Source organism: Xiphophorus hellerii, chromosome 18, assembly GCF_003331165.1.
Source record: "Xiphophorus hellerii strain 12219 chromosome 18, Xiphophorus_hellerii-4.1, whole genome shotgun sequence".
Classification (NCBI taxonomy): Eukaryota; Metazoa; Chordata; class Actinopteri; order Cyprinodontiformes; family Poeciliidae; genus Xiphophorus; species Xiphophorus hellerii.
This window is the reverse complement of record NC_045689.1, coordinates 31,319,113-31,335,363: the sequence shown is the minus strand read 5'-3', so window position 1 is coordinate 31,335,363 and position 16,251 is coordinate 31,319,113. Positions and strand designations below refer to the sequence as shown.

Below are 16,251 nucleotides of genomic sequence, written 5' to 3'. Positions count from 1 at the left end.
TTTTACTCGTTTGTAATCTGAACTCGCAGATTTTTTTTCCCATTTTTCTTCAGGAATAAACAACTTCTCAGTCTTGCAACGTTCCTAGGAACCGTTGTAAACGGCCTAATGTGAAGCACTGTCGACCTGTTGAAGGCAGAATGTCTTCTTAAAGAGACAGAGACCACTTTCAAGGCGTCAAATTGTGAAGTCAACTTTCTTTTAGGTTATGTTTGATATTTACAAGGTGTAGGTGTACTGTATACATCAAACATACAGTACATATACGGTATATACACCTTCAGTATTTTTCAGATTTTACGCCTGAAAAATACTATCACTCCTTTAATTAGGAATTACCATTTTAACTTGTAGAAAACTTGAGCGAATTGCATTTCAAACATACAGTCACTTACAAAAAATCTTTTATACCTCTTGAGAATTTTTGTCATGTTTACAGACACAAATTCTAATTTTATATTTTTTTTGATTTTCACACAATGCAAAGGGATTGTAATAATAAACACAACCAACAAATGACTCAAAAAAAGCAGATGCCATAGTGAAGTATGTTGACAACCAAAATAGAAAATTAACAAATAAAGAAAATAAGTGTACAAAAAAGACAATCTAAATAACTAAATAAATAGTATTAATCTCTTACATGGCACATGGATAGGTTAACATGTTAAACAGGATGTGTGTACAGCTTTCCCTCAGCAGTGGAATTCCTGAGCTTCATGCAGAACTACTATCTGTTCTGTTTGATTTTCTCACCAGAGCTGTGTTTCTCTGCAGCTCCTCCACTGTATTTCCAGTAGATATGAATGAAACATCTGTCTGGACCCAGATCTGAGGAAGGACAAGTATCATCACAGTTATCAGGTCTTTACTTGTAAAATATTTCAAATGTAATTTGCTTCCAGTTCACAAGCACTCATTGCTTTGTGTTGGCCTGTCATGTAAAAGGCCTGCAGCTGTAAACTAAATGTGGAAACATGTAAGGGGTGTGAATACTTTTGCAGGCTCTGTGGAGAAGCTTTAGTTGTGTCTTTTTCAGATACAACTCCTCCCCACTCACCCGCACGGTTCAGGTAGTAATTGGGTGGAACCGTGTGCTGTTAAATATTTACCTGTGTTTCAGAGCAGCCAATGTGGAACAGGATTAGATCCGGCTCTTTAGTTTCTCTGCAGCAGAAGGTTGCAGCCGGCGCTGTGAAACATGGCCTTTCATTCGTTGTACAAATGCATCTGCCAGTTTTTCCTCGGCATGCAGGTAGGAGCACGTTCATCTCAAGCATCTCTGTCTTCTCCCCTTTCGTCAGGTGTGTAACTGTGTGTGTGCCGTTCTTCAGATTGTTTGCGGTCTGGACCAGGTGAAGCTCCTGAATCCTCCAGAGGAAGCTCTCCCTGACCATCTTCTGAGAGTTTTCTACTCTTGCGATGGGGCAGCTACCGTACAGCTGGACTGTGTTGTGTCGTTTGAAACTGGCTCGGTCTCCACAGTCCGTATCAGACGATGGAGTTGTGTCCCCGGCGACCCTGTAATAAGGACTGTGAAGCTGTGTCTGCCAGACTGGTTGGTTTACCAAGCAGACGGAATCGTTCCAGAGTCCCACAGGGTGCTGAGTTGTTTTCTCCGAGCCTCTGTCAGATACAGTGGTTCTGATGATACTAAACGGTCCAAGGGTTCTCAGGATGTGGCGTTCTTGCTGCCCAAGCCCTTCTTCAGTCGCCCTATCAAGCAGCATCGTCTCTGCACTGCGTGGAGTAAACAGATGTTACAATTAACTCAGCAGTTTTTACAGAAAAAGTGTCCTTTAGAGCAAGGTAAGATTGGACCAGTGAAATGCCTTTGAAATTGGGCCTCTGTCTCTTTAAGAAACTCCTGCTCTTTCTGACAGGAAGTCATCACAACATGGCTCCTCATGTTGTTTACAACCGCTGTTAGGAGCGTTGGACTTAGAAGTACTTTGCATGATGAGCCTAGCAGACGTGCAGCTCCACCAGGTGTTTGCTAATTGCTACTGCCGCTAGTCTGGAGGAGCTGAGTGGGGAAGGGGTGCTGCGTGAGGTGGGAGGTCGATGTCACTTTCTCAAACATGCATGAAAGAATCAAAGCAATACTCCATCCATGCTTCTGATGAGGGGATAACGTAATATGAAATTAATACTGGTAGCACTGTGGAAGTTACTTGAAACATTAACCTGTTTTAAATGACAGCTGTTGCATTTTTATCCAACTAAAACTCCTTGTTACCCTTAGAAACCATCCATCTTCTGTCTGCACTCTATGCTTCAACTGGAGAAAGTTTTGGAATAACAAAGAGCCTGGATCCGTACAGGAACGAGCTGCTGGAGCACTTCCGCGTTAAAGCCGTCCCTTTTCCTTGGTATGACAGTGAAGTTGCCACCCAGTTAATTATTCGGTGGATGGAAACGTTACTATGGTTACCTTTGCACTGATCACTGTAATATTTTTTTTTTCCTAGGTGTGAACTTTCTCTGTGGGTATTTGTTAGCAGGTATTGCGAGCACAGATTGTGTGGAGTGTTTCATCACATTGATTCCCATAACAATTATGCCACACCAGCACTTTTGCTAACGAAATCAGGTATCAATAACTTTTCTACATGAAAGCTACTATTTGATGTTGAAAGAGAAGCATCTTTACTGACACCACACCCCTCCTCATGATCATGGTTGGAATCACCATTTACAGCTTTTCAGTAGAATTTGTGGCCATTTTTCCTGAACCCGAGATTCCAAAAGCTTAAAACAGGTTTTAATGCTAAAATATCTACATGTCTCCAAATAAAGAACATTACCTTGATGGAGATATCTTCAAAATTTTAGTTTTTATGCCAAATCATTTATTTTATTGACTTGTTTATTTATTATTTATTTGATTTTATCATTTGAATTATTCACTTAAATCAGTATTTTAAACAAATAATGATTCTGGTTCTGCTTTGGAACCATTTGCACCCAACAAACGTTCATGTACTGATAAAACCTTCCAATAATTTGCCACTCATATTTATCATCTGTAAACATTTTTCTTTTTTCTTAGTTTTTAGTCCAGCTCAAATGATTGAACATTTGAAATGTGTTTGGAATATTTTGCTTGAAATTCAACACATAAAGGTCCATCCTCTTTTATTACTAGTCTCTGTTAGAGAAAGCTCCAGGTAGATGAATAAATGACAGTTTTAACTGAAATAATTTGAAGCAACATTCCGACTCGGTCTCATTCTGACGACAGGCCGGCTGCACATTCAGATAAGTGGAGCGTCTGAGGAATCCTCTGCGTTTCTCTCCTCGTTCGCCGTGCCTTTAAACAAGTGGTGCCAACTCACTTTGACCTTACAGGGCAGAACTGTGAGTGATCTCATGTTGATGCAGCATGTTCTTCAATATTTGCATAAGGATGACAATGGAACTAAGGCTGCCATTGTCTCTATAGGTCACTGTCTCCTTGGCGTTTATGGACAACGAGGAAAGAACGGTTAAATCTTCAGAGTACTTGTAGGTCTACTTTCTAATTTAATGAGAAATTCATCGTGTGATTCTGCTCATCTTTAACTTGTTTTTTAATACACAGGTTGAGTCATTCTGCCATGCTGGATGACACAGAGGGGTATTTTGTGATTGGTGGAGGGAAATTCATCCGAGGCCTGGAGGGTTATTTTGGACCAGTGGTGTACTACCGCAACAGAGTTCCTCACAGTCTGGTAGTTACGCTCTTACAAATTCATCTCATAAACAAAATGTTTTTTTACATATTTGTTGAAAGTGTCACCATGTTGTGACAGTATAATATGAGACAGATAATCTGTGAAAAAAATCAAGCTCTTCCTCTTCCTCCTCGGTCAGAAACGACCAATCAGAGTGGGTTGGTGGGTTGGGAGGAGGGTCTTAGTGCTGTCAATCATGCTCATGACTGGCAGCGCTAAACAGAATTACATAATTACACTTGCTGACGTGATTCAATGATACAAGTTAACTTTTCAGTTATATTGTCATACAGCAGCTTTTAATTAACAGTGTATATTTTAAATCTAAGCTCTTCTCCCTCGTTTTTCTACATCCACAGTCTGACGCAGCTGCTCCAGAGGTTATAAAAAACATAAACCTGACTGGATGGCTGCAGAGCTGCCAAGAATTTCTTTTTGACATCACCGTCAAGATCAGTGGCTTCACCCTCAAAGCCAAACACCAGAGAAAAAGTGGTAATGTGTCTTTTTGTCCACCAGATGGCGGTAAAATCTGAGTGGAAGAAAACCTGTGAAGTCACCAAAATATTGACTGCTTTTGGTCATTTTAGGGACTTGTTTGGCTGTTTTCCACGACCGGATGGGAAGCGATCCTTCAAATCCCCGGTGTGAGCTTTGGGAGGAGGCGGCAGCTCACAGAAAACTGGCCACAAAACTGGCCAAGTTACTGGTTTTTAAACATGGTAACAAATGAACTACATAATGCAAGTCTGTGATGATCTCTTGATTCACTGATTGATAGTGATGGGCTATCAAACACCCGCAGGAGGAACGGCAGTCAGCCCGTCCGCTGTGGGAAGAGCTCTGTACTCCTTCTCTGTTCAGAAGATGAGTCAAATGGGCAGCAGTGCAGCGGTCAGGAAAGTCTTACCTCTACTGCTCCAAGCTGGCTGCCTTGCTGATAACCACGCTCTGCACATGTCATCTGTGCTCTACAGCTCTGGTCTGGGAGTCCACAAAAACCCCATTAAGGTGTTTTATTCATTTTTTCTTTTTTATTCTAGCAGAGGTTGTTTCTCTCTACCTGGGATTAACATGTTCAGTTTATTCCCATGTTTCTGTGTTGGTCACAGGCCTGGCTGCTTGCCCTGCTGGCTGCACAAAGGGACCATCGGCTGGCGCTTCTCCATCTCGGTCATGTCCATCAGCGGGGGCTGCATGGTCTGCCCAAAGACCCAGATCTGGCTTATGCATATTATGCAAATATTGCTAAACAGACGACTTTAGACCGTCATAATCCCACACCACAACAGGTAATGGATGTGTTGGATGATGGAAAGTAGAAACTGAGAGAAAGCTCTCATCTCTGTTCTTCTATACTGTGCAGTGGTGTCCAGAGTGGGTCCTCATGGGCCGGCATCCTGCGTGTTTTAGTTCTCTCCCTGGTTTACCGCACCTGAATCAAATGATGGCTCATTACAAGGCCTAAGAAGAACATCGTCGTGCTGAAAAGGTTGTTACTACCACAATGGAGAGAACTAAAACATGCAGGATGCTTAAAACCAAGGGTCATGCTGGCTTTTTGCCAAACATGATTTTTTTTTTAATCTAAATCATCTTTTGGCAAAAGAGGACCCATGGGCCATTATTTTAAGAAGGTGACTAAAGTACGTCCACTGCACATGCATACAAGTAGAAGTATGCAGGTATCTGACAGATACCTGCATACTGTCCCCTGACTGATATCTTATCTGTCAGGGGAAAACTGACAGATAAGATACTTTATTTCATATTTGTTGAGCGACCCACCCCTTTCTAATGCCTCCCTGGGCAACTGCCCATATAAAAACCACCAGTGAAATGAAGACTGGACAGCGCTAAGCCCCTCCTTCTGGCTCTCATTGGTTGTTTCTGACCAGTGGCATATTCCTGCAGGCCAGCATAAGGACCACAAGGGGGAGCTCGATTTTTTTTGTTGTTTTTTTTTTCCTACCTTCACATTATCTGTCTTATTATATTGTCACGCCATAGTGGCACTGAATTTTATTCAGGGAGTATCAAGGTAAAGGGAATTGAATGTCACACGTTTTAGATTTGTACTTAAGTATTTTTAAAAGAGCAGATCATTTTTTCTAGAAGGAAGTTTGCCCTTCTATTATGGCTGAAAACATGAAGAAGTCCAAGTGGCGTGAACACTTCTGCAGGGTTCTGCGTCTCATTTTTCTGACATGTGAGCTGAGGCAGAATATGCTTCTAAAAATCTCCTTTCACTGAGGGATCAGCATCCAGTTTAAAGTCATCAATATGATTTCTGCACTCTGTGCTCTGTGATATAGGAGAGATTACTGTTTGATGAAGAGGCTGTTTGGAGCAGTTCTTCATGTTTAATTCATAACCCCAGCGCAGCGTTTTGTGGAAGAAACTGTTGAAAAGAAAATCAAAGTGTTTCACCTTAACATGTCTTCTGCTTTTCACTTCCTTTTGAGACGTTTGTGGAGGCTGTATATCTGAACGACGACGAGGCTTTGAACCGTCAGACCAATGAGGACCATCACATCTTTCAGTGGCTGAAGCTTCAGGCCCGCAGAGGGGCAGCTGACGCTGAGGTACACGGCTTTATCTGGCCCTGTTCTTTTAGGCATCGGAGGGAGTTCATTTAGATTTTTGTGAGGATTTAGGCGATCTGTGAGGCTTTGATCTTTTCAGTGATGTTGAGATCAGGGGTGGACTGTGCCCACCACCATCTGTTGCACCAGATTCCCCACTTTCTTCTTGCTGCTGCTGAATCTTTTATTCGTCTAGCTGCATGTGTGGGATTTCTGTCATGCTCCAGAAATAACCGAAAGTTACGACAACGAATCAGGGCTGTTGTTGTAGATAGAAAAAAAAAATGTGGCAGGTTGGGGCAGCGGGACATTTTCACCAAGAAATCTGCTAGAAAACAATTTCTGAGTTTCAAAAATCACAAATTTGATAGAGAAACTCAGAAATTCTGTAATTAATCGCAAAAATCTTCTGGAAATTTTTATTTTGAAATGTTGGCATTTCAAAAGATGAAAATTTGTCCAAAAAAAACTCCAAAATTTTGAGATAAATCTCAGAAATTTTCTAGAAGCAAGTAGAAATTTCCAAGTTTCAAAAGTCAAAAATTGGATTAAAAGACCTTACCAATCTTCCAACTTTTGAAACTCAAAAAATGTCCAAAAGGCAAATTTATTTCATTTTTGAAAGTTTTTGAAAATTTCCACGATTTCTTTTCTAGAATCAAATCTAAACATTTCTCTAAGTTTCTTTGGTGGAAATGTACTCCTCTTTTTTCTATCTCTTCCATCATAAAAAAATTCATGCAGAAATACTGCCACCTGTATTTCCACCGACAGCAGCAGGACGACTGGGAGGAATCAGAGGAGCTGGATTTTATTATTTTAATGGGGTTTTGTCTTGATTATCTGTCTCTTATTGTACTGCCCCAGCATAGTGACAGTTTTAACAAACATGTGAAAGACATATTCTTGCAAAAGTGATCAACTGCAGCTTCGAAGACGGAGTGGAACATTTAAAAAATAACCGTTGTCCTGCAGCAAGCTCTTGCCCGGATGCTCTTCTGGGGTCAGCAAGGATTGTCTCCAAACATTCAAGAGGCTGTGAAGCATTACAGAAGAGGAGCTGTTCAGCTGGAGGACCCAGCGTCTATGTATGACTATGCAATAGTACTACTGCTGGTAAGATTTAAGTCCGTATACATTAAAAATGCTGGCTTTTTTGTTTTAAAGAATAGTGATCTTCTTATAGCAGATTGTTTTTCTTTGCAGGGTCAAGGAGTTGAGAAGGATGTTCCAAAAGGTGTCACGTTCCTCAAGAAAGCAATGGAGCAGGTTTTAAATAATTATGTTTTAATTACCCATTTTTAATGGCAATGTAGTGATTAGCTTGTTAACCTCTTAGTTAGAAATCTATTCAATGTTCACACTCACCCTGTTTTATTTTACAATGCTTCCATCAGGGTTTTGTTCCTGCAGTCAACGCCCTGGCCTGGTACTATGAGCAGTTTGAGAAGGATTACCAGCAGGCGGTGGCTCTGTGGGAGAAGGCCGATCTCCTTGGTTCTCCAGACGCCCCGTTGAACCTCGGTATCTTGTACTCACAGGGCCTGTATCCAGGAAAACCTGCAGACCAGGTTCGCAAACATGCAAAGGCACACATTCCTAGTACTCTAGTGTAAAACCTTCAGATCATTCAGTGGGGAATAATTTGTGTGTCCATCAGCATGTGGCCTACAAGTACTACCTGAAGTCTGCAGAACGAGGACACTCGCGTGCAGCGGTTTTCCTAGCCGACGTCTGGGCCACCGGGATTCCCGGATACGTCGAGAGACGTCCATCAGATGCCGTTTCGTTAGCTACTTCCACTTTGTTTAATCACACTTCATGCACACCTCTACTGAAACCTTCACATACACTCATCATGAACACAAAATCTGATAGGTTTTGACATTTAAGCATCATAAAAATTCTCAAAACTTCCAGGGGGGGTGAGAGATTCTTGTACAACCAAAAACAACCAATCAGATCCAGGAGGAGGGTCTTAGCGCTGTCAATCACTCCTGTGTAAGTGCTGGTCAAAGTTGTAATGGCGGAAAACAACTTACCGTTCCATCAAAACTGTTTATCCACCTCCTCGTATGCTAACTAGCTTTAGCAGTCATGACAGGCATGATGACAGCTAGCTTCCTGTTATGCTAGCTGTAGCATAACATGGAGCAAGGCAAAGGGTGTGAGAAGCACATACATGAGGTGATTGACAGCACTAAGACCCTCTTCCTGGCTGTGACTGGTAGTTTGTAACCCGGAGCAGTGTATTTCTGCGGGTGGCAGTAGAGCCACAGGGAGGAAGCTCAGTTTTTGTTACGACAGCGCGTTTTAACAAATGTGTAAAAAACATGTTATTTACTGCAGCTTTAGTATTTATTTTAATACATAAACTACAGGTTTATGTTGTCATTCCTAGACAATGAACAGTTGAAATGCATTATTAAAAATATGACATCGACCTGCAATCTATCTGAACGATTAGATTGGATTTTGCTTTTTCTGAGACAACATTGCTATAAATCAGTGATTTACGAATAAACTCAACTAAATTGATTTATTGAAAGCCCAAAATTCAAAGCAGACCCGTGCCAGTGATAACAGTATGTAAACCTCTGACCTCACTGTTTGTTTGCACATGTTTGACTTGTTTACTGTGTTCTCCATCAACCTGTAGCTGGGTGAAGTGGACAGCTGAGCAGAACGGCTACTTGGGCAGCGTCCTACGCAAAGCCCTGGACTCCTACCTGAAGAGCGACACGTACGTTCTCCTCTTTTCAAACTCGATACGACAGCAAACGCGTATTTAGACCAAAATGACATTTTGTTTATCAAACAGGTTCATATCTTTGGTGTTTTATATGATGGCAGCTGAATCGGGGTATTCTCCTGCACAGTTCAATGTGGCGTACCTTTGTGACCAAAATGCGGTGAGTTGTATCTCGTATATGTACAATGTAGATTTTAAAATCGAGTCACGATCGAACGTTTTTTTCCGTTCTAGGCTGGTTTCCTGGATCCCGCTTATGCTACACGCTGCATGTGGCGATATTACAATCTCACAATCCAGAGTCAGAAACCAGACTCTTATGGTGCGTCACCACCTTTATGTTCAATCGTTTCTAGGCCATTTCCTGTAACTGACCTGCGTTCTTGTTCTTCCTTCAGCCTTTATAAGGATGGGTGACCTGTTGTATGAAGGGTCAGACAGCAGGGAGAAAGACTTCTCCTCTGCTGCACACATGTATTCACTGGCGGCCTTAAGGAAAAACCCGCAGGTCTTGTTTTTGATTGTTTTTTTCCTTTCTTTTTGTATGTTTTTTATAATTAAACTTGTGAATATTTCTGTTTAAGTTGTACTTTTAATCTCTTTTAAGGGTTGGTACAACCTTGGCTTGCTTGCTGAGGACGGTTACAGACTGCCGCTTCCTGTACTGATTGAGCTTGGCCTGTCTGAGCTGCACCTGGCAGACAAGAATTTGCTTCTCAATACTTTGTACAAAAGGTTAGCAAAGGCTAATAAACTTGTATTTGTCATGTTAGTTATTTTAAAAGTGTATTATTTCTCCTCTCAGATGCAGAGACTCGGACAACGCGGATTCGTACTTACCCTGCAGCCTCGCTCTGCTCAAAGTATTTTTGCGATCATTTGAAAAGCGCTACGTTGCTGCAGTCGTTAAGGTTGGTTCAATCTGCTAACGTCACAAAACTCGATCCGTTTACAGCAAGTTACCGTGTTGCATTTTAAAATGAAAATGTCATCCTAAAAATATCAAACGCAGAAGTACATTTGAAGAATATGTTTTGGTTAATTGTGACTGTACTGTAGTATTGATTGTGTAGATGCTATTTTTCCAGGTCTCCGTTGCTGTTGCTGTGGTTGCGACTCCAACGGTGTTTGTGATCGTCCTCGGCGTGTTGAGGAGACGCACGGACGACCCAGAGTCTTGACCCAAATCTGACAGAATGCACAAACAGCAAATGGATTATTTAGTGTTTAAATGCAGATTATCCCGGGGTCATCATGAATTTGATGTCTTATTTTATTGAATTAAGTCATGTAAAAAAAAAAATAAATTGTAAAGAAACTGAAAGAGTCTCCGTTGTGTTTTTTCTTCAGTCTTTTTGACTCTTCAGAGTCTCGTATAAGATTGCAATAACATTTTTGTGTTTTTTAAATAAACAATTTCTGTTGTTTGGAAATTGAATTTTGCTTTGTTTTCCTATATTGTAACCTAATTTCTTCAACAAATTCTTCAGATTTTTTTTTCTTGACATGACATTTTAATCAGATTTATTTATTTAAGGATGTTCCACATTATTAAGCAGGCCACAGGTTTCAAGCAATATGGGAAAGAGAAAGGATCTGCTGACGAAAATCATCAGATAGTGTAGTGCCGTATGACAAGATATGAAAACATTAGATATTTAAGGAAAACTGAAGCGTTATTGTACTGTGAAGAGATTTGTGGCTGATTCAGAACAAAGATGGGTTTGTACAGATAAAGGCAGAATGAGGAAGGTTTCTGTTAGACAAATTCATCGGATTAAGAGATCAGCTGTTAAAATGTCCTTACAAAGCAGCAAACAGTTATTTGAAGCTGCTGGAGCCTCTGGAACCTCAAGGTGGAGGATCCTCCAGAGGCTTGCGGTGCATCAACCTACTATTGGGCCCCTAACCACTTTCTTTCATGGTTCAAAAAGAAGAGCCGTACCTTCTGTAGCAAAATCATCTTCATGCATGACAATGCACCATCTCATGCTGCAAGGAATGCCACTGTGTCACTGGATGCTATGGGCATAAAAGAGGAGAAACTCATCCTCCTCTGACCTCTGACCTCAACCCTATTGAGAACCTTTGGAGTTTCCTCCAGCAGAAGATCTGAATGCAGTTCATATCAAACCAGCAGCTCTGGGAAGGTTTTCTGACATCCTGCAAAGAAATTCAAGCAGAAACTTTCCACAAACTCATAAGTTCAATGGATCAAGAATTGTGCTGTGATTGAAATAACTTTTGATTTTAGTACATGTGAACACTTAATGCTGCACATTCAAAGAATGACTGTTTGCAGTTCTTTATAATCCATAAAATGTTTAGAAAATCTGATGTGCATAATAATTTGGAACACGGTGTAGATCAATATGCCTAAAGCATATTTCGTGAAACTACAAGTCCTGTCATGAATATAAATTATATTTGTCATTGCCAGACCATCTCGGGGTCAAAGATCATCCTCTAAACATAGTGTATGAGGGTCTACAAAATCACTATGAGATGAAATAATCTGCAGACAGATCCAGCTGCCTGTTATTTCAGACACTCCGAGCATTTAGACGTGGTCAGTGAATTTTCATCAGTGCAGACAGAGAATCTGCACAGCATGATATGCAAATAAAAAGCAGTTTGCATCTGTACATTCAGCTCGTTATGTAGGACTCATACATGTAGGCCTCATACATATTTCAATTTTCTTATTATTTTCAATGTTCCTAAAACAAACTAAAATAACTTTTTGGCTTCATTGCTAATTTCTAAATGTACTGTTGACATGATGGATTCTAACATCTGTGGAACATCAGAGAGATTGTAATGCCAACAAACATTAAAAAAATGCAATGTTGCTCTGCAGCAGCAAAACAAAATACCTCAACTGATGTGCTGTAGTGGCTGCTCATCAGGCGCTATGCAAGGTTGTTTCCATGGCGTCGCTTACTAATTGCAGTTGCAGGAAGTCGGTTTCATTTCTTTGCTTGATAATGAAGCGGTGCCAAGCAGATAATCTCTCTTAGGTGCTGAGATGTGAATTTAAATAAGAGCATAAACATGTTGGATTATTGATTTTCCTCTCCAGCTTTGGTGCTGATGGGGGTGAAGGATAGCACTTAGTAAACTGTCACAATGACGAATTAAAGTGGCAGCATGAAGCTTTGCCCATACTGAGCATCAGCTGCTGTAAAAAGAAACGTCTGCATGAGGGCACATTTTTCAAACCAAGGACAGATCATTCGTTTTCAGCTTTGTTTCAGTATTTAGCGAGTGCGTAGGGCTATAGACCAGCAATATGAAGATGTGTAGTGCCCATGTTGAAGCATTGAGAGTTTCTTTACACCAGCATATATTTAACACTTTCATAGTTTGCCAAGGCTCAATTCTTTTGTCCCAGAGGACAAACTTATGCAGCAAAAACATATTTTGGATTCCTTATTTTACTTTTATTGTTACTGTGTTAAACTCAGTGCTTTGCAAAATGATTCCCCTTTTCTTCTAACACTGTAACACGCTCTATACCTGATCACATGAGATCAACAGTAGTTAGAGGAACCTTGTACGTCACCTCAAACAAACCACCCCATTTTGAAACTCGGTGGTGGCAGCTTCATGATGCATACGAGGGAATCCTTAAAGAAAACTTCTTGGAGGCTGGAGTGGATATCCGCCCTCCAGCAGAACGGCGACCCCAAACATGCAGCCAATGGACTGGCCCGGTCATCAAACTCCAGACCTAATCGCTGATCTGCAGAAAGATTACAGTTTTTGAGCACTCAAACAGAAAAGTGAAAAAAATATAAATAAATACAACAAGGTCTGATTTCATAAGACTTTCTACACAGAAAATGAATCAGCTGCCTTGTGATTCGGTACACAAGATATGCATCAAAGTGTCAGAATGAGCAGATTTCATTCCTGCATCCTGGTGAGGCAAGGCCACCATGCCCTCTGCTGTCTGCGCTCTCTGCTGACTCCCATCCCTCCCTGTGACGGCCGTTATTTATAGCATGGCAGGAGCTGCAACACTAACAAGTGACAAGAGCTAAAATATCCACAACACAGTTTCAGGAGCGGCGAGGGGCAGCAGCAAGGTTAATGCGTGGGAACGGACATTAGTGTTTCCTCGATGAAACACTAATGTCCAAAACCTGCACAGACTTAAACAATCACATTGAAATTCTGTTAACAGTTCTTATATTTACCCAAGAGAGGATATTAAATCAACCAGTATGTAAGAAATGTGACTTCTAACTCTTTGATTTGATCGACAGATTCTTCCACCTTCCCTGGGTCTCGGCTAAATACCGCTCCTCTGTCAGTGTAGGTGGACAGTCACGTCAGCTCTCCACTGTTTCCATTTTCAGATGATGAACTGAACAGTGCGTCAGAAAATGTTCCGATTTGGGGGAGAATGTTTTAAAACTTTAGCCCCGCTTTAACCCGCTCCAGGACTTGGCGTTATTCTTTGGGTTATCGCAGCGATGTTCGCGCTACACTGGCTGCCATTTCCACTCACCATAGAAATGCGCAGTATGACGTCACCAAAATACATTTACTTAATGGAAACGCAGCAATTTTGAAAAAACTCGTTTTTCGACAAAAATGGAAACTTTTTTTTCTTCTTCACGTCACACCAGTTGTGGGATCAACAGCCGGATGTTGTCACTGGCGCAAACCACGAAGAAGAAGACAGGAAATGGTAGGAGGAGGATGTTTTATTGTGTGAACTAACGTATTCACCTGTGATTTTAATTGCACCTCTTATTTAGTGGAAACCCGCAATTGCGATGTTGTGTTTTTTTTCAACATTAGTGGAAAAATAGTGTCATCTAGAAACCTTCAGTGAGCAGCTGCTCATTTCTCATCCAGCTTTATCAACGATGCTCTTCATTTTTGAATGACAAACATCTGGCGGTAAACAATAGACTTAATTTCAGGCTATCAGAGTGGAGGGGGGTTAAGGGAATTTGGGGATTTCCACATGTAAAGAAGAATCCTTTCTACTTGGCATTTAATTCCCTCTTTATGTTGGCTGGTCAAATAAATTCCCATTAAAAGCTGCAGTTTTAAACTAACCCATTAATTGACCAGAACTTGATGCCAGTGAAACGTTTCCACGCAGAACTGTTTTCCGGTGGACACGCGCCTCCAGCAGCCATTAGGTCGCCCACGTGCGCAGGGAATGAAGACGTCGAACAAGCCCAGACTTTAGCAGGGACACACACTGTGACGATCATTTAAATATGAGCACTTACTGGATGAATGGAACAACTCTTTACGCTGATTCTGATCCCATTCGATTAAAGAATCCATGCAGAAAATCGTACAGGTGTTGCAATTAGAAGCTATCATCCTCTGCCATCTTGAAATAAATTGATCTACAGTTTAAATTACATATTAGAGTTGCTGCGAGCACAGCGCTGAAAATGGAGGAGCTATTATCCACCAGACGTGGGTGAGGCTGCGTCACGTGTTGGACTGAAGCTTAATTAGGTCAAAAATGCTCATGCAATATTGTTTTTGATCACAAGAGTAATTAATGTGAAGAAAACACAATACAGGGTCTTTTTTTTTTTAGAGTATGAACTTCCTATGTTTATTTTATTTGATATTTCTCTGTTTAATTGTATGGCTTTAGAGCTCATCTTATTTTAGCTCTTTTAAGCACAACAAGAATGCAACGTTTGTCATTTTTAAAGGAAAACGTCTCTGCTGAGCAAACTGTCCCTCTTGCTTTCCACTTTACCCGAGTGGTTTGTGGAAAAACCTTCGCAAATGTTCGCGATGTGGAGGAAAAATGAGCTCATCTTACAGCATTCACTCCTAACTGCTCTGGTTTAGGGCGCCGTGAAACTGTCCAAACCGGGAAGATTTGCTGTTTGTTGCTCTTGTGCAATCGCATCAAACTGCCATGTAACTCTTCATTCAGTTGTTGGTGGGTAAACCTGCCAAGAGACGATCTCTGATTAAACAATCAGTGTGAACGATAAACGAGGCGTTTCTTCTTCGGCTCGTCCCGAGACTCGGTCCAGTAATGAGGCAAAACACGTGGAAGGCGGCCAGCCATCTCACAGATAGATTATTATTATTATTATTATTATTATTATTATTATTATTATTATTATTATTATTATTTTATTACCAAGAATGAATGGATATTGAATCTGTAAGTAACGCTGCGACTTCGCAGCAACGACAGGAATAAGTTGAGTGTGGAAAAAGTAGGCTTTGAGAGCCAAGTTGATTCTTTAAGGTTTAATGTTTTACATTTAAACTATTTAAAAAAAAAAAAAAAGCTGCGAAGCAGGATAAGGGCATTGACAGAGACGGGTCAGATTTAGCTTCTCCTGCAGTTTGGTCGTTTGATTTAGATGCAGTGTCTTGCAAAAATGTTTCTTCATATCTTCTGAATTTTTACACATATTTTCTCGTCACAAGCATTTTTATCAAGACCTTAAACCAAAACAAGTCGGCGCATAACTGTCGAGCGGGCGGTACATGATGCATGGTTTTTAAATTGGTTTATAAGGAAACATCTGCGAAGTGTAGCATTTGTAACAAGGCCCCTCACATCAAAACCCATCCATGTAGTTGTATATAAGCTAAAGGTGAAGCAGAAAATAAGCAATGATTTATCCACAATATGTGACGTTAAAGAAAAACTTGGGTTTTCAAACATTTGATTTGATTTGACTAAAACTGACTGAAACCTCTTTGAGGTGAAAAATGAAAAATGTTTTTTTTTTTTTTTTTTTGCATTTCATGACCTTGATTGAAAAGCTTAGAAGAAATGGCGCTTGAAATGGCGTTCCAGTACGAGCGTCTACTACAAGCCAGAAAAACTGATCTATGGTCACTTTTTAAAATTGTTTTAATTTTTGATATGATAATAAAGAGTGTGCTATTGTTCTAAAAATACATTCATGCTGACTCATAAGAACCTGTCCTACTGTCCTGTTACACTAGATGGCAGTATTGCGTTGTTTGGGATGACTTGTTTACCTTTTTTAATCAAGGTGGATCCGTTTATTTGCCTAATGCAGCTTCTTGAATTTACTTTTAGGATTTATAGAAAATATAATAATAATATAATTTAGCAATTACAATTCTTTATTTTTTGAAAACCACTTTTATTAATATGCTTTTCAAATACATTTGTTTTGTCAGATTTTAGATAAACATATAAAACACAAGTGCA

General features: G+C 40.5%; 1 protein-coding gene across 2 annotated transcripts; it reads left to right on the top strand.

The window, feature by feature from the left end:
* Nucleotides 1–872: 872 nt before the first annotated feature.
* Nucleotides 873–10,377, top strand: LOC116737277 (protein sel-1 homolog 3). Of its 2 annotated transcripts, none has more exons than XM_032590326.1 (23): nt 873–1,255; nt 1,335–1,809; nt 2,246–2,372; nt 2,472–2,593; nt 3,245–3,360; nt 3,446–3,507; nt 3,584–3,713; nt 4,076–4,211; nt 4,307–4,438; nt 4,498–4,727; nt 4,829–5,008; nt 6,182–6,301; nt 7,277–7,417; nt 7,508–7,570; nt 7,699–7,872; nt 7,962–8,089; nt 8,961–9,044; nt 9,123–9,213; nt 9,288–9,375; nt 9,452–9,561; nt 9,661–9,788; nt 9,859–9,964; nt 10,142–10,377. In XM_032590326.1, the coding sequence occupies exons 1-23, from the start codon at nt 1,202–1,204 to the stop codon at nt 10,232–10,234; spliced, it is 3,090 nt and encodes a 1,029-aa protein (XP_032446217.1). In that variant the 5' UTR covers nt 873–1,201; the 3' UTR covers nt 10,235–10,377. The 2 variants fall into 2 exon arrangements, with proteins under 2 accessions (XP_032446217.1, XP_032446218.1); XM_032590327.1 differs by having other exon boundaries at nt 877–1,255; nt 4,522–4,727.
* The last annotated feature ends 5,874 nt before the right edge of the window (nt 10,378–16,251 follow it).